This window comes from Urtica dioica, chromosome 12, assembly GCF_054948205.1.
Source record: "Urtica dioica subsp. dioica isolate 48M chromosome 12, U.dioica_male_clone48M_v1_H2, whole genome shotgun sequence".
Classification (NCBI taxonomy): domain Eukaryota; kingdom Viridiplantae; phylum Streptophyta; class Magnoliopsida; order Rosales; family Urticaceae; genus Urtica; species Urtica dioica.
The window spans coordinates 20228772-20254010 of NC_142767.1; the positions used below are offsets into that span (position 1 = coordinate 20228772).

The 25239-nt window shown below is 36.9% G+C and overlaps 4 protein-coding genes across 8 annotated transcripts; 3 read left to right on the forward strand and 1 right to left on the reverse strand.

Annotated features, from left to right (window-relative positions):
• Positions 1 to 2419: 2419 nt before the first annotated feature.
• Positions 2420 to 6212, forward strand: LOC149380106 (Myosin heavy chain-related protein). 2 transcript variants are annotated; one of them, XM_089602624.1, is made up of 6 exons: positions 2420 to 2922; positions 3127 to 3327; positions 3415 to 3537; positions 3772 to 3809; positions 3883 to 3991; positions 4118 to 6212. In XM_089602624.1, exons 1-6 carry the CDS (start codon positions 2854 to 2856, stop codon positions 6053 to 6055), a joined length of 2478 nt encoding a protein of 825 aa, XP_089458750.1. In that variant the 5' UTR covers positions 2420 to 2853; the 3' UTR covers positions 6056 to 6212. The 2 variants fall into 2 exon arrangements, with proteins under 2 accessions (XP_089458750.1, XP_089458751.1); XM_089602625.1 differs by having other exon boundaries at positions 2423 to 2922; positions 3889 to 3991.
• SHOC1 (shortage in chiasmata 1) lies at positions 3144 to 12346 on the reverse strand. The gene is made up of 8 exons (XM_089604105.1): positions 12053 to 12346; positions 11379 to 11462; positions 11201 to 11287; positions 10971 to 11042; positions 8930 to 10702; positions 6842 to 8488; positions 6579 to 6734; positions 3144 to 3264 (listed from the first exon to the last, which is right to left on the reverse strand). The coding sequence occupies exons 1-7, from the start codon at positions 12344 to 12346 to the stop codon at positions 6636 to 6638; spliced, it is 4056 nt and encodes a 1351-aa protein (XP_089460231.1). The 3' UTR covers positions 3144 to 3264; positions 6579 to 6635.
• A 4940-nt stretch (positions 12347 to 17286) lies between these two features.
• LOC149380108 (low-temperature-induced 65 kDa protein-like) lies at positions 17287 to 19301 on the forward strand. Of its 4 annotated transcripts, none has more exons than XM_089604365.1 (5): positions 17287 to 17448; positions 17529 to 17738; positions 17840 to 18082; positions 18309 to 18926; positions 19028 to 19301. In XM_089604365.1, exons 1-5 carry the CDS (start codon positions 17373 to 17375, stop codon positions 19060 to 19062), a joined length of 1182 nt encoding a protein of 393 aa, XP_089460491.1. In that variant the 5' UTR covers positions 17287 to 17372; the 3' UTR covers positions 19063 to 19301. The 4 variants fall into 4 exon arrangements, with proteins under 4 accessions (XP_089460491.1, XP_089460489.1, XP_089460492.1 ...); XM_089604363.1 differs by having other exon boundaries at positions 17840 to 18081; positions 18296 to 18926; XM_089604366.1 differs by having other exon boundaries at positions 17840 to 18081; positions 18296 to 18866.
• A 155-nt stretch (positions 19302 to 19456) lies between these two features.
• LOC149380109 (Pentatricopeptide repeat (PPR) superfamily protein) lies at positions 19457 to 24497 on the forward strand. The gene is made up of 5 exons (XM_089604362.1): positions 19457 to 20310; positions 20401 to 20760; positions 21385 to 22453; positions 22743 to 23483; positions 24154 to 24497. The coding sequence occupies exons 3-4, from the start codon at positions 21609 to 21611 to the stop codon at positions 23458 to 23460; spliced, it is 1563 nt and encodes a 520-aa protein (XP_089460488.1). The 5' UTR covers positions 19457 to 20310; positions 20401 to 20760; positions 21385 to 21608; the 3' UTR covers positions 23461 to 23483; positions 24154 to 24497.
• Positions 24498 to 25239: the final 742 nt, after the last annotated feature.

A 25239-nucleotide genomic window follows, 5' to 3' on the forward strand; every position in this document is an offset into this window, starting at 1 on the left:
CTCTGATGATGTCGGCCATGTTGTTCTCCGCCGTGGTCATGCTCGACGAGAGAGATGAAGAATTGGGATTAGAGGAATTCTTGGATTATCATGATCTTTTTTTTTTTCTCTTCTTCTTCTTCTTCTTCTTCTTCTTCGAAAATGATGGCGGTTTGGGGTTATGAGATTTGCAGAGTTATTGTGAATTTGTTCAAATTTTGGCTCTGATTATATTTTTTCAAAAATAATTGTTAATACGATGTTCATTAACAGCTATTTACAGTGAATGTTGATTTACAGTTATTTACAGTATATTCAGCGTGATGTTGATGTTCATTAACAGCTATTTACAGTATGTAAATAAAACTGGAAAATCATTGTTAATACGATGTTCATTAACAGCTATTTACAGTATATGTTGATTTACAGTTATTTACAGTATATTCAGCGCGATGTTGATGTTCATTAACAGCAGTATGTAAATCATATTTACAGTCTTGTAAATAAAACTGGAAAAATTCTAATCTGCTAAATAACAGTATATATCGCGATTAATGCTAAATAACAGTATATTAGGCGGTCAAAGAACAATATATTACGCGATTAATGTTCAAAAATAAGTTAATAACTGCTAAATATTTTGAAATAAAGTGTATATTCTCATCTGCCACCGAAATAGAAACAACTTCCCTAAAAAAAACCGCTAAGAGTAATCGAATAGATACACACGTCCAACATAACTGGAATGCAATAACTGCTTTCCAAAAACAGTTTATTCCGAAAATAAATGAGTTAAATATTAAAACAGATATTAAAGAGCCAACACGTCCTTAAATACTACTATCCATTTCGGTACATTTCAAATTTCAAATTAAAACTGCCTCAATTTAAAATGAAAGCGCAATTAATAAGGGCAATTCAGTAAAGAATTTCGGTTAATATTATGCCACGTAGGCGTATTGGCTATTAACAAAAAATTAACCAAAGGTTGGCTAAAACACAATTACCAACATTAATGTGGCTTATATGGCCAATTTTCTGTTTAAATAATCGAAATTGAAGAGAAACATGGTAAATGTCATAGTATTATCGGTCATTATTACTACTGCATAAAATTTTATATTCCCTTAGCAGAAATGGTATTCAACTCTTCAACTTTGTAATCTCTTTAACATGGTAAAGGTTTGTGTTTCGTTATTGTTGGTATATTGTAGATTGGAAAATAGACTATGAAAGTTTCTTTTAGTCGTTTTACTCCCCTTTAGTAATCTTATGTTTTGTTGATAAAATTTACGTAATCGTTTTTTGATAGACAATTCGATGTCATAAATTATGGATTAGGGTAAATGGTTTATTTATTTATTTAACTTTGTAGCAGAATAAATAAAGACTAAAGAATAGTGTTATTTTTCTACGGATAGACTTGTAGAGAAAAGTGTCATTTGTTGACACTTATGTCAATAAATCATGTCGATTGTTGACACTTATGTCAATAAATCATGTCGATTGTTGACATATATACCAACAAATTGTGTCATTTGTTAACATATATATCAATAAATTATGTCATTTGTTGACATCTATGTCAACAAATCAACAAACTTTTCAATGTTGTCATTTATTGACAATATATGTCAGCAAATGATTTTGTTGACATATGTATGTCAACAAATCGTCAAACTAACTTAAATTTAGGAGATTTTGAGAAGAAAAAAAAAAGATAAAAGGGTATAAATGGATACAAAATATTCTCTATTCTTTTTTTACTAATAAAATTGTCAAAATTAGTGTTTTGATTGAAAATGAAAAATGAAAAATGAATTATCAAACACTAATATATATATTTCAATTTTTCTAAAATTCAGTCCAACAAAGTAAAGCCCTAAACTTTAAGATGACAAAATTTTCATGATTAGCACTAGATTCAAAGAACATGTTCCCACGTGTTTTCACAATTATTTTAAGTCAAATCCGTTTGGTGTTTTGACAACTAACAACGTACTCGGACATTAAAAGTAATATCTGTAAGCAATTTGCCATGCTGGAAGGGACATGATGAAGCCGTGCCTATGTCTCTCATGCCAAAAGGCAGAGAAAATAAAGCCAGGTCCAAAAAAAAAGAAAAAAAAAGCTGTGTATAATAAATGATTAGGTCCCAAGTTATTTAAATATAATAATTCTATACGGGTGTAATGAATCATACCTTTTTTAAAATCAAATCATTTATTGTAAAAAAAAAATAAAAAATCAAATCATTTCCTTCATTATACAGAGTTTTGCCTAGGATTATATAATCTTACCTAAAATTGAAATCCGTATAAGTTCTTAACCAGGAAATGAATCTGGCGTAATTGAATTTTAACAGAAAGAAGCACTAGGTATTTTTATAATGGCGATCTAATCTAACACTGAAGACCAAGGCTGTTTATGTAATTTAAAATACCCGTGTGCAGCGCCTTGAGCGAAGGAAGAAAAAAAAGTCCCCTTTTTCAAAAAAGTGGTAAACAGTAATGCTTTCAGACTGTGTTGAATTATTAAATATACATATCTGATTTATGGCTCTACATCTTAATTGTTTTTTCTTGTATCGTAATTCATAACCAATAACCAACCTCCTAATTGTTTCTCTACTCACCAGCCACTACGGGCTCCAAATTCGCCAGAGCATTTACCTATTTTTAATCCAATGCAAAATATAATGACACTACTTTTGTTACTTTAAGAAAGAAAAAATTTATTCTTTGCTTTAGAGAGAGAGAGAGAGAGGTATTGTTCTCAAGACAGTCCTATATGCAACATTGCTCGCTGAAGTCTCAGGGGAGTGAGTGAAGACTTTTTGTTTGAAACATCCGAAGCGATTACAAGAGAATAAACATGTTCAAGTCATGGAGCAAGAAAAACAGGATCAAAGCCATTTTCAAATTGCAGTTCCAAGTTACTCAGGTAAAATCTAGTTTCCGTGTTGCTGAATCCTAATTCTTAGATGATTTATAACTGAAGTTTGGTTGCAATGCATTGGAAGGATTGATTTTTAGAATTGAGTTTTTTCGCAAGGCAAATTTTTTTTATTTCAGCGACATAATTCTATGTCCAAGAAGAGGCAAGTTCAAACCTGGGTTTTTCTTTTTGTTTGTGGGTTTGTCTCAGGTGCCCAAATTGAAAAAACCGGCGGTGATGATATCTCTGGTGCCGGAGGGTGCTGGAAAGTCGTCAGTGAAGTTGGAGAAAGTTCCGGTCCAAGACGGAACGTGTACATGGGAGAACCCTGTGTTTGAGCCGGTGAAGCTTGTCATGGAAAATAAAACAGGGAAAATCAATGAGAAAATCTACCATTTTATTGTTTCAACTGTATGTAACAGTCCAAAAATCATACTCTCTTTCTCTCGCATTTTATTACCAATACAATTGTTTCTAAATACTAATGAATTCTTGTAGGGGTCTTCAAAATCTGGTTATCTTGGAGAATCTTCAATTGATTTCTCAGACTTCGTAGCGGAAACTGAAGCGATTACTGTCTCTCTGCCTCTAAAATTTGCAAATTCCGGTGCAGTTTTACATGTTAGTTTTCTTTTAACTTTTTTATATAATTTTTTTTTTTACATGTCAGTTTTGCTTTTAGCATACACAGTATATACATTGACCTTAAATTTCACTGTCATATTATTACGAATAATGTAGGAATAGTGGTTTAACTACCCAATTTTGCTTAATTTTTCTACGTTACACATTTGGTATGTTTTGATCTTAAGCGCCCGTAATTTTGTTCTCACGCATAATGCTTTCCAAATCCAGGTGACAATTGAGAGGATAATAGGACCTGACGACGGAAGGTAAGAGATAGCACGATTGTTTGTTTGTTTCTTTTCTATTTTGTTCTGGTTTTTTTGCTGAACAATTGTTCATTTTTAGTTTCAGAGAAGAAAATGGAGACCCTAGACTCACAAAAAACGAAAGCATGGAGAGCGAAGATAACAGTTGGGACGCAGATTTGAACAACCATAGTTTCACCGACGTGAGATCTCTTACAGTGTGTTCTTTTTGGAAGCTTCGTAACAAATAGCTCATGTTAGATAAATCACAAGGAAAAATGGGTTCTGTTTTCAACAAGCCAAACTGAATGTTCTCCCTTGTTTTGCAGGATAAAACCCGAGCTGGATATGCAGACCAAATGAAACCCGTGCCTCGGAACGGAGCGGTTGACTCGTCGGCAAGAATTGACAAGGTGCAAAAGAGACATACCCTAAACTGGTCAGCCGATTCCACTTCCGACGACAGTTTGCTGATTGAATCGCCGAGCAGTCTTGAAGACAACCATCCAAGAGAAGGTTTGAACGGGGGTTCCGATGATGATTCAATCGAAAAGCTGAGGAACGAAGTAATCGTTTTGACCAGGCAGGCGGAACTTTCAGAGCTCGAGATACAGTCTCTTCGGAGACATGTCGATAAGGAGATCAATCTAGGTCAGAATCTGTCGAGACAGATTAGTAGGCTCAAAGAGGAGCGAGACGAACTCAAATTGGAGTGTGAACGACTGAGCGCGGTGAGGAAGAGTACCGATGAAGCGGGGGCTCCGAAAAAATCGCAAGCGGCTATAAAGGATTTGAAAGTCCAGTTAGAAGCAATGAAACAGGAACTTAGTCGTGAAAAGAAAGTTAGTGACAATCTTCAGTTGCAGCTACAGAAGACTCAAGACTCGCACTCCGAGTTGGTCCTGGTGGTGAAGGATCTTGAAGATTTGGTGGAGCGGAAAAACAGAGTGATATCTGATCTTTCGAGCGAAGTAGAAACAGCAAAAAAAGAGAACAGGCACATAGCTGAAGCGCCCGCTAAAGACCAATGCGATGTTGAAGAAATAGAGCTTTTGGAGGGAAAGATTAGAGATTTACATGCTGAAATGGACAACTACGAGGACGAAAAGGAAAAGCAGAATGTGTGTATAAAACAGCTCACGTCAAACTACGAGCTTCTAAAGCAGGATTATCACAACATGTCATTGAGGATGAAGCGATACCAAGCGGAGCAGCTGAAACTGGAAAATGAATGTGAAGACTATGTAGCAACCATAAATGAGCTTGAATCTCAGGTAGTGAGATCAGAAGAAACAATTAAAAAGCAAGCGCTCGAATACGCAGAAGCCCTGATCTCTATTGATGAGCTTGAAGGTCACGCTAAAGCTTTAGTGAAGGAACTGGACAAGCAGGCAGAGAGATTTGAAGAGGATCTGGATGCCATGAAACGTGCCAAAGTGGAGCAGGAGCAAAGGGCTATCCAAGCAGAGGAGGAACTGAAGAATGCAAGGTTGAACAGTTCTTCTAAAGCCGAGCATCTTCAGGAGGAATTCAGAACTCGTTCATTGGAAATGTCCCAAAAGCTTGAAGCAAACGAGAAGCAGTCCATCGAAGCCCAGACAGAAGTTAGTGAGCTACGCCTTCAGAATAGGATTGTGGAAGAAAAACTTCAGAAAACCACCAAAGAGATGAGGCTAATGAAGGACCAGGAAGTGAAGAAATTGCAAGAGCTAATGGGAAAGATAGATTTGAAAGAAAAGCAACTGGGGAAGATGTCGATGGAGCTCGAAAATAAGTCCCAGCAACTTGAATGTGCACAAAAACTCCAGGAAGACAACCACGAGGCTTTCTTAACAGAAATTCAAGTGCTCAGAGCAGAAATAGAAAGACTTGACAGAGAGAAGTCCAAACTGGCAAAAGCAGAAGATGAAAAGTCAAGATTGAAAGCAGAAACTGAAAAAATGAAGAATTCACTCCGCGAGAAAGACATGATGATACAGAGATTGAACAAAGAGAATCAGAATTTAGAGGAAAAGTGTGCTTTGGTGAAGCTGGAAGCAAAGAAAGAGTCCAAAGTAGCTCCTTCGAATGCCAATGAACACTGCAACATTTCTGACTTGAAGACTGAAGTTGTTTCGTTGAAAGAGAAGAACAAATCAATGGAAGATGAGCTGAAAGAAATGGAAGGAAGATACTCAGAGATAAGTCTCCGATTCGCAGAGGTTGAAGGAGAGAGGCAGCAACTTGTAATGACTGTGCGCAACCTTAAAAGTGGAAAGAAGTCATAGAATGGAGCAAGTATAGATCATGTGTGCAATGGTGCAAAAAAAAGTAAAAATGTAAAGTATCACATGTACACGAAAGAGGTGTGTTTATTGCTGTTGTATGTGTAGTTTGTCTCAGAAAGTAAATTATTGTGATATTTAATCAATTATGTGTTTTTTTGTACTAGAGCTCTAAGATGTGGGATTTATACATTGGTGTTCTCAGAAATGTTGTATCAAGCATTTTTGTCTAAGCAGTATTTTTTGTATTTTTTTTTCATCGAGTTTTTTTTCATGTAGTTGGTAATTAACAGAGAGATTATGTAAACCCCAACAACCAAAAGATATGACCAGCCTTTGAAGTGAAAAAATGGGGTCAGCTATAAAAGTGTTCCAACATTTTAGACCTATACATTAAAAAAAAAATACCTATAATGAACATGTAGCATGGCCTGGATCGGATTGAGAAGCTTATAAGTAACAACTTATAGGAAGTTTATAATAAAAATGCATTACATATCCCCTTATACGGAGTTTAGAAACTAACCTGCAGATTCAGGAGACTACCCATTCATTATTTCTCTGCCTGGTTCATTTCTCCAATTCATATTTGGTTCTGAAACTTATTTCTTCGATTTCGATGGCCATCATTCCAAACCAGCCTTGCTTGTCTTTCACCAGTATTTGTCGTAAATGAAAGCGTCTGAAATGAGAGTTAGAAATTGTGTTAGATCACCGATAGCATTGGAGTAACAGAAATGTGAGCACGATCAATGAAAACAAAACCATCAATGATGCGCGTTAGACAACCTGTCGTGCTCTTTTGTCTAGAGGCGTCCATGTAGATGGAATAGAGGCTGAGGCTGAAGGCTTTACGAGTTTCGATGAAGATGCTGATTGCACCGAACGCTTCTGCTTCTTTTGTTCTGGCACCCGCTTCATGCTGCCTCCTTGGTACTTGAAAAATTCAAGAATAGAGGGACTTCTTCTCTTGAATTCTTTTGATATGTTCCCCGGTAAACTGAGAGTAGGTGAGCCGTCACAGGGAAGGGACTGATGCCGTAATCTGCTTTTGTCCCGTATCTTATTGAGAAAATCCATTGTCCAGGGAGATTCTTTTCCTGAACTGGAAAAACCGAGGGCATTTTTAAGTGTTCCTCCAAAATGTAATGATTCGTTCTCTCTGGATTGCAGCCCACGAGAACTCTTGGATCGCTGATTGAAACAGTCCTCCAAGGACTGATTATGATTAGGGTGATTTGTTATTGGAGCATCGTCACCGAAATCAAAATCTGGATAAGCATCTGCTCCTACAGAATTACGCCCCTGAAATTTGACTGAGCTCCACATATTTTGTTCCGAAAAGAGCTCAGCATTTTCCAGGGAAGTAGTCTGATGATTTGTGCTAAATGACAACCTTCTAGCTGCTTTAGACTTCCGTCTGGAATCATCTTCAAACTCAGGCATCAGAAATGACATGGAGTCATCAATGGAAGACGACTTCTTCCCTGATCTAGGACTTCCTTTCAGGTCAATGACTTCACCTTTTTGATCCTCAAAAAGAATCCGAGTGCCTTTTACATGATCAAGTTTTTTCAACATAGCCTCATCTGTACCCGGAAGTTGACCTGACAGCTTATCACTGAAAGAAAACTCAGGCATTCTAATCTTCTCGAACATTTGAGGCTCCATACACGTCTGAAAATCACACGGCTTTGGTTTCGGTTTCCCAGGAGAATCCTTCGTTGGAGTTGCATCTGAATCTGGTTCCTCGTGAAACAGATTACTATGATATAGTCTGGGATTTCCGTACTCGTGAAACGACTCGGGTTCTTTTGACATGAACGAGTCATATGGTTTTTGCATTAAAGGAGGCTCCGTGGTATCTCTACGAAATCGCTTTACAGGATTGACGTGCAGTGAATCATCCATATGCGCGCTACTCTCGTTAAGGCTACCATCTGGTGTAAATCTTTTTCTTTCAGAAGCAATATTTAGATTGTAGCTCTTGGAGTCGGTACCGGAAGAGACTGAAGACGAGCAATCTGTCATAATTGATCTTGAATCGTCTCGCTCACCATATTTGCATAAAGCACTTAGCAGAGCTATGCTTTCACGAGGAACGTGATAATTCTGGGTTGCATGAATCCTCTTCTCATTAGACCATTCAAGGAATTCACTAAGCAAGCCTCCTGAAGACAATATTGCATGAGCCGTCAAAGGGTTGACTGAAGGAAATTTTGTGAGAAAGGACTCTGCAAGGGTTTCTGATTCAGACATTCTAGGATACACCCCTCTTGTTGCATATTGCAAGCAATTCATTATGATTTCATCGGTCGAATCGGATGAATATGAGCAAAACAGTTGCATATCAATCCCCAGGCTTGCTGCTGCAGCGTATAGTTCATCTGAGAATTCCATTACAGTGGAAAGGTAATTGTTATCTCCCTCAAAGACCTACCAAATGGAGAAAAAAATTATGAAAAAGAATGGTCAGAATGAGTTCAATTTTCGTAAAAAATCAATAGTAAATCCAAACGACTTTTTAAGCTTTTCCTTGTTTCTTTTCTAAGAATGTTCATCTACCGTGAGACAAAAAAGAAACATCCCAGCCAACAAATTATAATCTTTTACAGAATGATCGTACTCCTCTGAATATTCCTTTTTTGGGCTAATGCAATTCTCTCAGATAGAAATTGTCTCTGACTAAATGCTGGGTATCAGGAACCAAACAATGAGGCAAACATTCTCTAAACACAAGCTCAATGAATGCTAAGGTTTAAAGATTATTGAGCACTATATGATTGCTAATGTAACACTCCCAGAGTAACCATGTTATAAGAATCAAAGCATTGACAGAAGGGAAACAAAATGAAAGAAAAAATGTTAGAGAATTACCATGATGCAGCCACTGAAATTGAAACTCAGCAAGGTCAAGACATTTGTTGCAATATTCTCAATGCACAACGGTAAACTTGAGGAAGCTTCATCCAATGCAGTTGCTTTCTTCCCAATGTTTATGTGATTATACCACACTAAACAAATAGCAGAATTTACTACAATGTCAACGGGTAAATCTGAGTCGCGTTCAACGACTTGTGCCCCTTCTTTCTCCATTGCCAGTATTCTTTGATAGGTACTCCTTCTGGATACTATCATTTCCTTGTCAAGATTTTGAGTGTTAACAAGTATTACTGTTTCGGGGAGAGACACCAGATCTCCATGAGGATGCTTGGGCTCTTCTACAAATGGAATCGAAGCAGTTGGAACCCCTAAATTGTGATAATCCACTTTACCTATAATGTTTTTAGCTCCCAAGTCACATATATCATCAAAGAGCTCCTTCTGGGTGACATTCGTGCCGCTATCGAAACTCGAGAATGATTTCTGTTCCTGAGGTATAGCTGCAACTGAGCTACGTAATGGAGCCTTTGGAGATGTAGTCTTGTTATCGGCAGCCTCGTGAATTGTTTTACGATTTGCTTCTGCTGGGGCTTTCTGAGAGTTCAAGAAAAAATCAAGATCGTTGGATCGTGACATAGACTTGAATGATAATGAACCCTTCCCAGAATTCTTCCTACCCCACTGTTCTGCATTGACTGGTGGTGAAAACTTTCCAATTGATCCAACCCCTGTGGTGATACCGGCCAAGACAGATACACCAGGGAGAAATTCCTTCAACTCTTTGTTTTCTTCCTTGTCGAACCTAGCCATGTTGTCATCGGAAAGGATAAATTCATATGACACATTTTTACCACCGAGAGAATCCCAATCAAATTCAATGTTCTGAGCAGCCATATCCCCTACAATACTTTTATAGTAGTAAGTGTGACAATTATGTTTATCTTCATCGAGAAGATGCCAGTCCAAGTAGATTTCATCCAGCGCAGACATGGGGTGCGGCTTTAAACTAGCAAATTTTCCCTCAGCAATTTCATTGAATGACCTGAGCTTTACGCGATCACGTATAACTGGTACAGGTAATGATTTGAATGTTTCATCTACCAAGGTTAGCTCATGGCTAACAATTAAATTGTTGAAACTCTGGAAGTTTGTCTCTTCGTTGAACATTTCGCTGCTAGATTCTGGTTTGTAGATCCGCTGACTGTTATAGATGGCTTCAAAAACTTGAGCTGAATCGAGATCAAGAAAATGAAATTCATCGAAAACAAGCGTCTGGTCAGACAGAAAATGATCAGTATCTGATGTCCTTTGAACTATATACTTCATCCCAATATGTGAGATTTCCACCAGAGCAATCAAGTCTACTTCTTGGAAATTGTCAAGGCATCCAAGTTCAGACCAAAAAGATGGGCCTGACAGAAAATGATCAAAAATAGGCACTGACATATCATACTCTTTCCTGACCCAATTCTCTTTGTCTTCAGTCTCCAGATTTTCTTTTACAGAGTCGGGAATTTCTATAGTTTCAAAGTAGGAAAGAAGCTTCTTCTCTGCAGAAAAACCAGCAATAGATTCCCGAAAAGTCTCATCCACTTCTAATGTAGGGAATCCCAAGTGGTTAAACGGAAAATGGTCCTGGAAAGAACTATCATCCTCCGGATTAACCTTTTCTTCAACTGGATTGTCAAATGCGATGTCTTCAACTGACAGAAATGATTCTAGAACTCTACAAGAATCATGAGTCGCAAGCCCTGGCTTTAGAATTTCCTGAAAGAAATCACAAATTTAATTGGTAAGTAAAGTTACAAGAAATAACAAGAGATTAGACAAATTTATGCTAATCAAGATTCAAGATGTACCGACCACCTTTTTTAAGAGAACTAACAAGCACAGAGAAATACCAGTGTACGAGTCCAGTGAATTTACACATCCAGAAAATTGAAACTTAGGTAAATTTTCAGACATCAACATAAGACGAAGAAATCTAATATAAAACAAATGTAACTGCCGAATTGATGATAGGTCAAGCATGTACCGAACTTTCTTCTATTTCTGGAGCTTTAGAAAGGATTTGAACGCCCTTGCTTTCAAAGCACGACACATTTTCCTGCACAGAAAAGATACGCAACACATTATAAAAAGTGAAAAACTTCCTTCGTAGGAAATGCGAATATTCTTTTCTTTGTTGAAACTGGAAACAGCTGCATTTTTTTAGGCAAAAATATTGCAAGCAAACAAATCTTTCCATATTAACAAATATATTACCACTGGTTCATCGAGCTCGGGTGTTTCGAATTGCATTAGTTTGTGTCGTTGTGTAATCATATCATCAACTATTTGCTCCTTACTCTTCTGCGATAAAACAGTCACAGGCTCTTAGTTAAGTTTGCATTTAAAATAAACCTGAAATAAAAGCAACTTCATACAGCTACTACTATACTACTTTTGAAACTTCAATCTCTGTAGCTTCAGATCCAGAAGTACTCTGATTCGCCACATCCTTCTCTTCATTGGAAACATGAGCTTCCTGAAGCAAAGCAAATCAAATTATAAGAATCTCGATGGTCGATTCATTCATAACAAAAAATTCACGAAAAACAACGAACATTCAGAATATATGATTTTTTTTTATGAAGTGAACTAAAGAACAAACAAGAAATTTTAAAAAAAAAATAAAAAATAAAAACACACACACACAAACAGAACTTTGAGATAAACTTTATAAATCGTTTTCCACAGTCACATTTTCCCTTCTAAATATGATTTTTAAGCTCCTAGCCACGCATATTACTTATACCCCAAACGAAAGTAGCCATTAAAACTATATAGCTCACTCAATAGCGTTACAAGAAACTTATATATTTCCGCTATACTGATAAGTCTGGTTCTTAATAATAAAATTATGAACAACTGCAAAGAATTTAACTCGCAAATCTCAGAAGAAACATACACTAGAATTTACAATCCAGTACAAATTATTGATTAAAACAGCAGTACAAGGAAACAATCAACAATATTTTTCATCAAAAATCAAATCGAAAAAATAAATTCTGAAGCTCCAAATCATCACAATCCAGATCGTAAATGGAAAGCTGAAATTTCATCCAGATCTAATACCTCTGCCACACGAACATCGTCCTTCTCGAAATCATCGAGACATAAATCAAAACCTCGGGGAAAAACATCGGAGATGAAATTGGATAGAGCAGTTTCGACCGGAAACTTGTCGATTTGGAGTGAGACCTCAAAGGTGGGGTCTAGGCAGAGGAAGAAGAGATCAGAGAAGGTGGAGATAGGAGGCGGAGAAAGAGATACTTGGGGAACAGCAAGTTGGATGAAAGCTAGGGTTTCGAAGGATTGGATCGGAGGAACTGTAACGAATAAATCGATGTTTGAGATCAGAGATTGCATTCTGCGTTTTTGTTCTTCTTCTTGTTTTGTGGATATGAATTTTTTCCTTGTAGTTGAAGGAAATTGAATTTTGGCGCTTGAAATTGGGGGGATTGGCTTTTATTTACCGCGCGAGATAAAGCTGTTCCAAATTTTCAAATGGATTTGCTTGCCTTAATCACGTAATAACATTGTCTTTCTTTTCCAATTATGGCATCGTTTGGCATAACTTTGTTTTAAAAAAAAACGTTTTTAGATTCAGTTTTTGAAAAAAATTGTTTTTTTTTTAAACTGACAGCTGTTTGGTAAACTGTTTATAAAATAGTTGTTGCTGGTAACAAAAGCTGATTTTACGTTTGGTAAAATAAATATATTATAGTAAAAAGACTAAAATAGACATAAAATAAATATTTAACAGTGCTATGGATAATCACGTGAGGATATTAAAGTAATTTTATATCAAATACAAAAACGCTTTTTCTAAAAGCTAAGATTCGTAGCTTTTGTGACTCATGTACAATTTTTAAAATCGTTTTTGAAATTTTTTCTAAAAACTGTTTTACCAAATAGTAAGATTGCAGTTTGGTTTTTGCTAACAGCAAAAACAGGCTTAAAAAAACTGTGCCAAACACGCCCTATATTTCCCCGGTAAAACGAAGAATTTGTTGCAATTATCCAATCTCTTGATTTTTTTTATTTTAATCAAAGTTGCATTTTATTTTAAAAATAGTTTCTAGACTGAAATAAATTAAATTGATATATTTTCTTTAAAAAAATGAAATATTAGTTATTTTTTTAAATTATGGTGGACTATTGAGCTACTGACTTAATTATCTTATTTGATAATAAATTAAACATAAAAAATTCATTAATTAATTAGTTTCTATTGATGAAAAATATATACTATTCTTCTTATGGTATACAAAACCACTTAAATTAAATTTATTGATTAATTGATGTATTTTGATGGGATTTATGTGTCATCGTGGCATTCGGCACAAAAGGCAACGGAATAAAGTGTGTCGAATGGCTCGGTGTGTCTGACCGGTTTACGTGAGACACGGAAATTGACAAGGCGATTTTTGACTCCTGACGAAAGTGAGAATGGGTCATGTGACTTTCGACACTTTTCGATCTTTTGATGTTTTTCAATTTTTTTTTTAAATATGAACCCTTGGATCAAACAACCGTATTGAATCAAAGGCCCAAAAACGTTATGCTTTATCATTATAAAAAATTTCTATTTCTATTATGCCTAACAGAAATACCATTTTCGTTAACATCTGGAAGGCAAAAAATTATCTAACGGAAATACCACTTTCATTAAGCCACGGAAGGCAAACTAACGGAAATGGTATTCTGTTAAATAGAAATAGAGAACGAAGAAACTGGAAAGAGTCTTAGAAGCCCATTCTATAAGGATTTCCGTTTCTTTCCAATAGTCACCATGAAATTTATGTGTAGTTGGATTGTTACAAAATTTGTTACGTTGACACTTCAAAAAAAAAAAAACAAACAAACTAGCTCTTGAAACAATGCTCAATGTGACTTCATCTATGAGACCCATTCAAAGTGGCCTCACCCGTAAGTCATGCTCAAAGTGGCCTTGTCCGTGAGCCCCTTTCAAAGTGGTATCGCGCACGAGTCACGCTCAAAGTTGCTTTACTTATGAACCCTGCTCAAAATGGCTTTGCCTTCGCTCAAAGTTCCCTCGCTACAAGCCATTCTTAAAGTGTTATCACCCACAAGCCCCGCTCCTAATGGCTATGAAATGAGCTCCGCCAGGTGGCTTTGACCATGAGCCCCGCCTGAATGTGGCTTCACCCATGAGCCCTTTACGGTGGTCTCGACCACGCCTATACACTAAACGCAGTGGCCCTCACCAGTTGCGGGTTAAAAATATAAGATGTTTGATAAAGACACTAAAAAAGTTAAAAATGATAAGAATGTTAAAAATTCACTGACATTTAAATTTAAAGATGGTGATGGAAAAATTAAAATTTGTTGAATAAATTGTAAAATAAATTTTGAGATACCGTATTGAAGAAAAAAAATAAAGAGAGAGCGAGACTCTAAGGGCTTGTTTAGTAGTTCACTCGAACTATTTTTTGTTTTATGTTTTCAGTTTTTTATGGTTGTAGTCTAATAATTTTTTTCAGTTGTTTTCAAATAACTGTTTGGTAGGGATTCAATTTTTTTTTTTTTTTTTTTTTTTTTTTTTTTTTTTGCAGTTGTAGTGTAATAATCCATAGAAGAATTATGCGTCGAGATACATACTAACTGAAAACATTTGCAGCAAATATCATTGTCGTACATTTTGTTTTGACGATTGGTCACAGAGTCACCAAAAAAAATCACATTTTTCGCCGATGTCGGAACGACACATGTCAGATTTTGAAACCTAATTTTGACTAAAAATAGTGGAGACTCATCTACTCGATGGGACGATCACAACCTAATTTACGGTTTGTAAAACAAAATTCCAATTGTTGAGAGATTCTATAGTTTAAAGTTTTCTCGCCATAGTTGTAAAGCTCGAGTTTTCCGGAGAACAAAAACAAATTCGATAGTCGAAAGCGAGGAAGATGAAATGATGTTGAGAGGAGAGAATGAGATTTTCAGAGGATATAGTAAAAAAAAGGGAAAAAAAATAAAAAAAAGTTGAGTGAACAAATTGGAAAACACCTAAAAACTGTTTTATGCATTTCTTCATTAAAACGTAATACAACTTGAAAACATTATGAGATGTATTGTGACAATTATCAAACAAACACTAAATTCAGTTTTTATTTTATTTTTTTATTTTACTATTCAAGTTTAAAAAGTCAAAAATAGTTTTCAATTTATCAGACAAATAGCCCTACACCACTTAAGGTTTTTTTCCCGACGTAATAGTAAAAGACAAAAAAAAAAAATTAAAATGATAAACTGAACATCTACTACCATTTGATAACTCATTTCCCATTTTTCACCAAAATCATAATTTGGACAAATCTACTAGATATTGGAGAGATTATATTTTTTTTTTATCCAATTTTACGCTCTCTTTTTTTTCCCCAATTTTTATTTTTATTTGAGTCTCACATATTTGATTTTTTTACTTTACCACTGCCGAAGGTCCACTTCTTGTTCTTGGGAGAGCCGTCGTGGTTTTGAGCCACCGTCGATTCGTCTTCTTCGGTGACGAGATACTTGTTGTGTGGTGGCACTTCAGCCTCACAACCTTCGCGTTCTGAAAAGCCTCCATTCTTCTCCGCGAAAGTCCGCTCCGACGCCGATCTCAGACTTCGATAGCTTCGACTCTCTATTTTAAGAAAAGAAAGGAGAGATTGAAAGAGAGAGAACGAGACCAGAGAATAGGAGAAAAGAGAAAAAGAAAGAAAGAAAGAAAAAAATAGAGAAATGGTAAAATAGTATTTGCACACTAAGTTTATTAGTAAAATTGTATAAATTATAATTTTGTTGAAAAATGAGAAATGAATTATCAAATGGTGTGTAGTGAAATTGTCGATTTCTCGAATAAAAAATCATTTAAAAACACTACACATGTGACCATTAAAAAAAACTTTTTTTAATTATTAAAATATCATGAGTATCCCTCGTGTTTAATCGAAATGCGAGATTTATCCAATTTATTTTTAGAAATAGCAGACATATCCATTCAGTTTAATATAAATGACATATACATCCGCTAAAAAAATGCTATTTTACAAATATCACCATTTTTCATTTATTTTTTACAAAAAAATAATTTGAACTCCCAAAAATACCCTTAATGAAATAATTTTTTATTTTTTATTTTATATACAAAAAAAAAATTAAATTAAAAAATTTCTTTATAAAAAGTTAAGGATTCTTTTTTATAAAGAGAGATTTTGATTTTTTTTAATAAAATATTAAATAAATATTTATTCTATTAAGGGTATTTTGGGGAGTTCAAATTAATTTTTTTTGTAAAAAATAAACGAAAATTGTGATATTTGTAATATAACATTTTTAGGGAAGGTATATGTCATTTATATTAAACTGAAAAGATATATCTGATATTTATAGAAATAAATGGGATAAATCTCACATTTTGATTAAACATTGATTCTTGGATAGAGCCGTAGGAAAGTAGCTCTTTATTTCGGGATATATCTCTATTGATTGTTGTTATTCATTCCTGCATTAGACGTTGCACATGACACAATTCTATGGCACTCCCCAGATACTTAGGTAGTGTTTGGTATTCCTCTCAAAAACAATTTTTTAGTTTTTGAGTTGAAAAAATTGAAAACAAAAATTGAAAACATGTTTGGTTTAAGTTTTTGGAAAAAAATTTCAAAAAATTTTGAAGTTGTTTTGTAAAAGAGTAAAGAAAACTGAAAACAAATAAAATGTGTTTTTGGAAAAAAAAATTTCTTCTCTTCTCTCCTCATCTTCTCTTTTCATTATTTCAAAAACAAAAATAAAAACTATAACAAACATTATGCTATCTGTGTCTCACTCTAAATAGAGAGAAAAAGGCTGTATCACACCGAGATGTCGATTCGTCCCTTTAATACCAGAGAACTCTTGGACAAAAAAAGATTGAATTGCCCCCTTACCATATCTGTGAGAGATAATCCAGATATTTTCCTTTGAAATTCTAGAAGCTACGGATTTCATTTTAGTATTGTTAGGAATTAAACAGGAGAGATAATCAGATATTTTCCCTTGAAATTCTAGAAGCTACGGATTTCATTTTAGTATTGTTAGGAATATGTAAATATCTACAACACGGCATTGACAGCCACGTGTACACCGAAACCACTATGGTACGTGTCCATGTCGGTTAAACGGCAGAGGATTGTATTTCTAAACATACGTGGAACGTAACAAATCGCGCCACGACTTTATGTCCATGCTAAGGTGGCAAAAAATACATAAAAATAAAAATAAACCCCTCTAAATGGATTTATCTTTAAAGTTACTTGCGCCTATTTCAAGCCCATCTCTTGTGACATAACGATCCAAAGTAGTAAATCATTCTCTCAACCATTCTTCTCTCTACATTTTGCGAATAATGGAGTCTCAGATGCTACGTCCTCATGGCCACACTCACGAGCAAGACCTCTACAAGACTCAAGATCCACATTTAGGTAAAGCGTGTGTGTCTTAGTATATTGTTTTTAAAGTGTCTAAATCATTATTTATGTATTAATTCATGATTATATATCAGAAGGCGGTGAAGAAGAGCACCACCACGAGAAGAGCTCGGTGCTGAAGAAAGTGAAGGCAAAGGCAAAGAAGATTAAAGACACGATCACAAAGCATGGTCAAGGCCACAACGATCACGACCATGATATTTCCGATGATCATGATCTTGACGAAGAAGAAGAAGAAGATGATGATGAATCGGTAGAAAATCCTGAAGTTCACGGAGCTCCAAGTAAGAATAAATATATGACTAACAGACTAAATTGATTGACTATTATGTTTACGTGTGTGAAGTGTGAACGAATATATATAACGATAATATTGAATATACAGTTTACGACTCTACAGACGTTAGAGCGAGTACAACGCCGGTGAAGACGCCTTTATCGTCGTCCTCTGACCACGGGGTTTCTGAGAACGTTGACCCAAGTAATAAGACCTTTGTTCCCAAGACAGAACCGAGAAAAGTCAACTTGGAAAGACCAAGAAGCGGATTGGTGGAAGACCCTCAGGGACCTACTGCTAAGCCAAATCCTTCAAATTATCAGACTAAAGTCACCGATCCAACCGGTAAAGGTACGTATATAATATTATACATACAAGGGGAGCAAGTTGTTACAAATCTAAATTTTGGGTGAAAAATATAAAATATATTTTATAGAGGGTCAAATTTTAAATTAAAATAAAATTACGACTAGAAATTTTTTTAGGTAGTTGTAATCTTATACGGTCCTATTTGTTTTCATTTGGTTATGTTTGACTGAGTTGACTTTTTTTTTCTACACTACGGGTGAGGAAATAGAAGACTCCCCTATTATCAGCTCGTTCACTAAAATGAAGATAGACGAAAAACCTCAACAAAGCCCAACCGGAGCCGGAAGCCACGATCAATTCTCTCCGGAGAAAGAAAGCACCGCCGCGCCGAGCTACACCGCGAAAATATCCGCCGCCACGTCGGCGATAGCCGACAAGGCAATAACCGCCAAGAACGCCGTGGCCTGGAAGCTCGGGTACTCGAGCCCCGCCGGAGCCGGCGGAGGCGTGGAGAAGAAGCCTGGATCTCCGGCGTCTACGACGGACAAGGGGGTTTCGGCGACGGCGTACTGGGCGGAGAAACTGAAGCCGGCGGAGGACGACAGAGCTCTGTCGGAGGCGATATCGGGAGTCTTCAGCAAGCCGAGGGCGGCGCCGGAGAAGGTTACGCAGTCGGAGGAAGTGACGCGGCGATTGGGAGACGATAATGATGATAATAGGGTTGTTGAAGGAGAAGGTGAAGAAGCAGCAGCGAAAGTTCAGTGTACCAAATCTGGCGGTGGATATTACGCTGAGAAGATTAAAGAGACTGTTGGCTCTATGCTCGGTAACCTTGCTAATAGTAATACTGCCTCTCATCAATCCAAGCCTCCGTCTGAATCCCAAGGTTTTGGGTTTATATAATTAAGTTAATAGCTTATTATATTATAATCATTATTATTATTCCTGTTTTTTTATTCCTGTTTTTTTTTTTGTGTATGCTCGCAGAAGGGGGAGCGGGGAGTGTTGGAGAAGGAAAGTAGGCTTTTTTTTTTTTTTTTTAAGAAGATGACAGAAAAATATGCGAAAAAATAAGATTGTCTTTTTTGTGTGTGTGTGAGTTGGGGTTTTTTTTTTTTTTTTTGGAATAATGGCTGTTTATGTTTGTGCTTTTTCATGAAAAAGTCGCTTTGTGCTCTCGACTCTTGAGGAGTGGTGTTGGCGCAGTGACGAGGCTTTTTTTTTTTTTTAATTATTATAATAAGAGTACTGAATTGTGACTTGTGTTGACTTGCTGTGAGGTGGTTCGAATCGGTATTCGGAGATCATATAATAGGAGAACGGAAATGATGATCACACGTCCATAGTGAAAAAGCATACGGCTAAGAGAACCCTTAAAAAAGGCTTGAAGTCGAATAGCTTATTATATGGAAATTCGTCATCCAGAACAACACGTCCATATAATAGTTGGATTTATCGAAAGAAAACAAAACTTTAATTAATATCTTGTCTTGTCAGCACTCAACAGAATAAGATAGTTAATATATATTTTCCCCATTTTTCTACTACACTGAAACAAATTTTGTTGATCATTTTGTTCAACAAAAGCAGTTGCTTAAATCTTACAATTTTTTAGAGAAAATTTAATTATATATGGAACTGATTTTGATTAAAATTCAGAGACTTTACATTCGATTTCACCGACTAAAATGATTTCTATCGAGCGATGAAGCAACTTGTCGATAGACAAGCTCTGATAACATACATCGAGGGCTAGTCTCCGACTTTCTTTCACTTCTACAATAAAATGACTGCAAAAAAATATCGAAACGACAGGAAACGGTAAAACGACAGAATTAAAAGCAAAGAAACGACAGGAAACGGTAAAACGACAGAATTAAAAAGCAAAGAAACGACACTTAAAAGAAAACGACAGAAATGAAAATTAAAGAAACGACAGGAAACGGTAAAACGACAGAATTAAAGAGCAAAGAAACGACACTTAAAAGGAAACGACAGAAATGAAAATAAAAGAAACGACAGGAAACGGTAAAACGACATAATTAAAAAGCAAAGAAACGACATTAAAAGAAAAACGACAGAAATGAAAATAAAAGAAACGACATAAGAACCGAAAAACCGCAGAATAGCCCAGAAGCCCTGAACTGAACCGAACCCCCAAAACCCCTCCTATGACCCGCCATTCTTTTGTGTCCCCGAATCGTCGCGGTTTAGGCTTCAGACCATCGCCGTCTCCGACGAATTCATCTCCGGTATAAAACCTGAAACCAGTACGTCGTCCTTCTCTTTCATGCTCATTTTCACAAATGAAAGCTTCTTTTTCCGAACTATAATCAATTAGCCCTCGATGGGTTTCTCAGACTCCGACTCTCCGAAGTCTCGAAACCCTTACTCAATCCGATTCCGGTCACTTAATTATATAAACCCAAAACCTTGGGATTCAGACGGAGGCTTGGATTGATGAGAGGCAGTATTAGCAAGGTTACCGAGCATAGAGCCAACAGTCTCTTTAATCTTCTCAGCGTAATATCCACCGCCAGATTTGGTACACTGAACTTTCGCTGCTGCTTCTTCACCTTCTCCTTCAACAACCCTATTGTCATCATTATCGTCTCCCAATCGCCGCGTCACTTCCTCCGACTGCGTAACCCTCTCCGGCGCCGCCCTCGGCTTGCTGAAGACTCCCGATATCGCCTCCGACAGAGCTCCGGAAGAAACACGTATGACTGGTTGATTTCGGGTGAAATTACACATTGCTTCTGTTGAGTTGTTTGTAGCGCTTAGATGTTTGATTGCGTGTTTTGTGATTGAGTAACTAGAAGTAGAGAAAATGGAAATTGAGATTTTTTTTCGAGCTATTAGTTTCTGTTTGGGTGCAGAGAAATGCAGAAGAGAAAAACAAAAGGAAACTGTAAAGCTCCACTCTTTTCAGGGGAACTAAGCCTCGTAAAATTGATTTAACATTCTCGCTAGACAAGATCTTAATTGATTCAAGGAAAAATTAAGTACAGATCTTAATTTTTTTTTTTCTTTCCTATGATTGCTTTACTTCTCCAAGTGTCTTCGGTTTTTTAGATAGCTGTTTCAGACCTCACAAACACTTCAAATTTATAGGCAAGAAACCATTATGTGCATGTCCAATTCCAAGAGAAGTGATTCTTGTATTGTGGAAGACAAGATAATCCATTTATTGGCTGTTCGCAACCAAATACCTTTTTTTTTTTCACTAGTCTGGTGTGAGCATGAAGCCATATATAATCAAATCTATATATTTTCTTGTCTCTTCTGTTGCTTTGTCATTTCAAGAAAACCTAACGAGCTCCTTAGACGTGATCGTTATTCAGGTTGCGGTTTTCTCTAGCCAGCCTTTTTCACCGGAGAAAATTCTGCAACTTTGTGGCTCATAATGTTATAGCAAGAGAAACATCAGAAGAGAAAACAGAAAAATAAAAAGAGTTTGGGTTTATCAGAAACCAATGGAGTCTCTATGAAGCTCGTCTACTTGCTCGTCCTGTATTTCTCCGATCCTTCAAGCTCCAAAAAGACAGAGAGATAATGGGTTGTGACCATGAACTTAATCTCTCTTTCTATTCCGAGATTACTTCGAGTCACTTCTCAAGCAGCTACGAAATTCTCTCCGCGTCCCATCGCCGCAATAAGAAAATTCTGCAGCGATGACTTCAACGGCAAAAAAGAGGGCAGTGATGACTTCAACGGAAAAAAAGAGGGCAGCGATAACTTCAACGACGGCAAAGAGGACAGTGATAACTTCAACGGCGGCGAAGAGGACAGCGACAGTGAGTACCTTGAAGACCCCACGAAGACGATGTGGAAAGACTCTTACTTTGACTCAGACTTGGATGAAGAGAAAACCGACGCTCACGATTCCGATCGATTCTCGCCGGGGCGGAGATTCTTCGAGTCCACAAAGATCGATTCCGATCGAGTCCTTCGAATCCTGAACCAAGACGGCCACGGATTCGACGCCAGATCGGCTCTGGACGAGCTCGGAATCACCCTCTCGGGGATCCTCGTGAGGAAAGTCCTCGTTGGGATTCTGAAGGGCATAAACCAGACCAACAAAACCCGGTCCGCCAAGCTCGGCTACAAATTCTTCGCCTGGTCGAGCCAGCAAAATCACGAGCACACCACGGACTCGTACCACTTGCTCATGAAGATCTTCTCCGAGTGCGAAGAGTTCAAAGCCATGTCTCGCCTCGTCGACGAGATGGTCGGGAAAGGATTACCGACCACGGCTCGGACCCTGAACATCCTGATATGCACGTGCGGCGAGGCCGGGCTCGCGAAGCGAGTCATCGAGCGGTTCATCAAGTCGAGGAATTTCCGGTACCGCCCTCACAAGCACTCCTACAACGCTATCATGATCACGCTCGTCGCGATGCGCCAGTACAGGTAAAGATGGGCATTTTATCCCGTTGAAAATTAACCAGTCAGTTAATTTACATTTTTTCTAGTTAGATAATTTTAACCGTTTGTTTAGGTTTTATTTTATAGAACCATCTATTTTTATGCTTCACACGTCAACTACTATGGTTAATCAAAATAATCAGTTATTTAATTAAAAAAAAATTATGTTTAACTAAACTGTTAACCGTTTTGAGCGGTTAATGGTTAAGCGTTAACCGTCTACAATGGTTCAAGGTTTAACGGGTTGATCATTTTGTCAACCTTTTAAGTACAGGCTGATCGGGTGGGTCCACCGTAAAATGCTGACCGACGGTCAAACCCCGGACGTGCTGACCTACAACGTGGCTCTCCTCGCCAACCACCGGCTCGGTAATAAAAAGCAGTTTCGCCGCCTCGTCGACGAGATGGGCCGCGGGGGATTCGCCCCCGACCTCCACACCTACAACGTGATTCTCCACGCGATCGGGATGGGAAACAAACCCCTCGCGGCTTTGAACTTGATGGACCACATGAGAGAGACGGGGATCGAGCCGGGGATTCTACACTACACGACGGCCATGGACGGGCTGAGCCGAGCCGGGAATCTCGAGGCTTGTCGATTCTTCTTCGACGAGGTCACGAAAAACGGACTTGTCGCCGACGTCCCGTGCTGCACCGTGATGGTCACGGCCTATGCCGTGGCCAAAAAACTCGAGGAGGCACGCGAGGTGTTCGACGAAATGATCGACAATGGTTTGGCTCCGAGGGTGTTCGCGTACAACGCGATGATCCGCGGGTATTGTAAGGCAAGGAGGTTCGAGGAGGCGTTCGAGATGCTCGGGGACATGGAGTCCAAGGGTGTTAGGCCTAACTTCCTTGTTTATAGCAACCTCGTGAATAGCTTGCGAAAGGCGAAGAAGAATTTGGAGGCTGATCGGGTCGTGAGGCATATGGTGGAGGAAGGGCAGTATGTTCATATGACCAAGAATTTCAAGAGATACAAAAGAGGATGAGAGAGAGCGAGAGAGAGAATCAAGTATGCACTCACTTTCTTTCTTTTTTGCATTGCTTCTATGCTTTTTATTTTTATTTTTAGGGTCTGTTTGGAATCGGGAAAATCTGATATTGTTCAAATTGACGAAAATTCAAGGGAAAGCGGGTGGAAAAATGAAATTTTAAGTCTAAAAATTTCCTTAACTTCAAAAGACGAAACGATTACAGTTAACTCTATAACTACTTTTATTTTTTCGCGGTTAGTTGTCTTTTTGTCTTAACTTATTGAGATATGTAAATTCTATTATATAGGCCAAAATTTAACTGTGAATACTTAATTTGCTAAATTATCCTACAACTAGAGGATAGAGAAGATGTTTCCTCAATTTTTTCTTTCAAATTTTCATTTTTCTTAAATCCACAGGTTCCAAAACTAGCATTGTAGTTATTTTCAAAGGTGGGTCAAATTTGTACTAAGATCAAGAGTTTGTCTTCCATCAATAATACACACCTTTCATGCTTCAGTGGCAAAAGCTTTTCCATTATGTCATGTTGAAACACTTCTTTTCAAACAGTATAATGTTATTTGTGATGAACTGCTGATATAGGATAGGATGATCACTCTTTCAAGGACTGGTATTAGATTTTATCACCACATATATGTTCTTGTAATCAACAAACTGAGCTTGTATTTCTTTTTCAAACAAATGCAGATAGTAATTGGATTGACGGCGTAGAACATTTCAATCCTTGCCTTGCCTATTTCATGTTGACCTCATTTAAGGTCAGATCAGTCACCGACTCACCATGATTCATGATCTCGGCTCAGGTAGACAATATTCATTTTAAAACTATGATAAAATCATCTTGATATGGTCATTTGTGAGATCAATATACATCATATACTTGTATTCCTATACAAAGTTAGCTAAGCTGTTATTTCAGGTTAGGTTGAGAATTGAATATTGTAATCATTTATTGAAGTAAATCATAGTTTTCAAATTAGAATTTTGTATTTCTACTTCTAGTGGTTTCCCATTCATTTTTCCATCTTAAATTTGAGGTATACTAAACATCATGAATTTTTTTTTTATTTTTTTTTTTTTTTTATTTTTTTTTTTATATATATTATGTTATCCTCTCATCTTCAGCAATTGTCATCATTGTGTTTGTGCCACATTTTTATCACTGTCCGAGTCCTGATCTGACTGTTGTATTAATTTTTCAATCTAGAAACAGCACGCTTACCATTAAAAAAAGAAAATAAAAAAAAGAAGCAAATGAGAGATGGTCAAAACAAAAGATCGTGGTTTGTGACTGGTTATATCATGAAGCACTCTTTTATAACTCAGCTTAGTCAGCTATCACCACCATCACTGAGGCACTTACTAAATCTTCAATTATTTATTTAATGATTTTCAAATTTCAAACCATTCACATTTCAATGGCTATTTGTATTGTATTATAACCAGGCAATCCAATGGGAACGAACCAATTGTTTTTGTTTTAGTGTCGCCAACTAAATTGAACCTCATGCCTTTTCCCTCTCGCTTTTTAGTCAAATGACGTACGATTAACAACTACAAAATCTTGTATAGATTCAATTCATTTATGGGTCCAAAAATAAATTCTTTAGCTGCCTAGACAAGAAAAACAGATTCTCAATTAAAAAAAAAAAAAAATATATTGTGAGAGAATTCTTTGGCTTAGTAGGCGACAGCACGATTACGATTAAATTGATTGCGACCCAAACACATATTGGCAAAAAAAAAAAAAAATTAAAATATTAAACGCATGCA

Excerpts from the sequence above, each read along its gene's own strand:
- LOC149380109 (XM_089604362.1), top strand. The coding sequence starts at position 21,609 with ATGAACTTAATCTCTCTTTCTATTCCGAGATTACTTCGAGTCACTTCT. Across the intron at positions 22,454-22,742 it reads GTCGCGATGCGCCAGTACAG|GCTGATCGGGTGGGTCCACC; the intron begins GTAAAGATGGGC and ends TTTTAAGTACAG.
- SHOC1 (XM_089604105.1), bottom strand. The coding sequence starts at position 12,346 with ATGCAATCTCTGATCTCAAACATCGATTTATTCGTTACAGTTCCTCCG. Across the intron at positions 11,288-11,378 it reads CAGAGATTGAAGTTTCAAAA|AAGAGTAAGGAGCAAATAGT; the intron begins GTAGTATAGTAG and ends GTTTTATCGCAG. Across the intron at positions 6,735-6,841 it reads TAGACAAAAGAGCACGACAG|ACGCTTTCATTTACGACAAA; the intron begins GTTGTCTAACGC and ends CTCTCATTTCAG.
- LOC149380106 (XM_089602624.1), top strand. The coding sequence starts at position 2,854 with ATGTTCAAGTCATGGAGCAAGAAAAACAGGATCAAAGCCATTTTCAAA. Across the intron at positions 3,328-3,414 it reads ACCATTTTATTGTTTCAACT|GGGTCTTCAAAATCTGGTTA; the intron begins GTATGTAACAGT and ends GAATTCTTGTAG. Across the intron at positions 3,810-3,882 it reads ATAGGACCTGACGACGGAAG|TTTTAGTTTCAGAGAAGAAA; the intron begins GTAAGAGATAGC and ends ACAATTGTTCAT.
- LOC149380108 (XM_089604363.1), top strand. The coding sequence starts at position 17,373 with ATGGAGTCTCAGATGCTACGTCCTCATGGCCACACTCACGAGCAAGAC. Across the intron at positions 17,449-17,528 it reads GACTCAAGATCCACATTTAG|AAGGCGGTGAAGAAGAGCAC; the intron begins GTAAAGCGTGTG and ends ATTATATATCAG. Across the intron at positions 18,082-18,295 it reads TCACCGATCCAACCGGTAAA|GGTGAGGAAATAGAAGACTC; the intron begins GGTACGTATATA and ends TTCTACACTACG.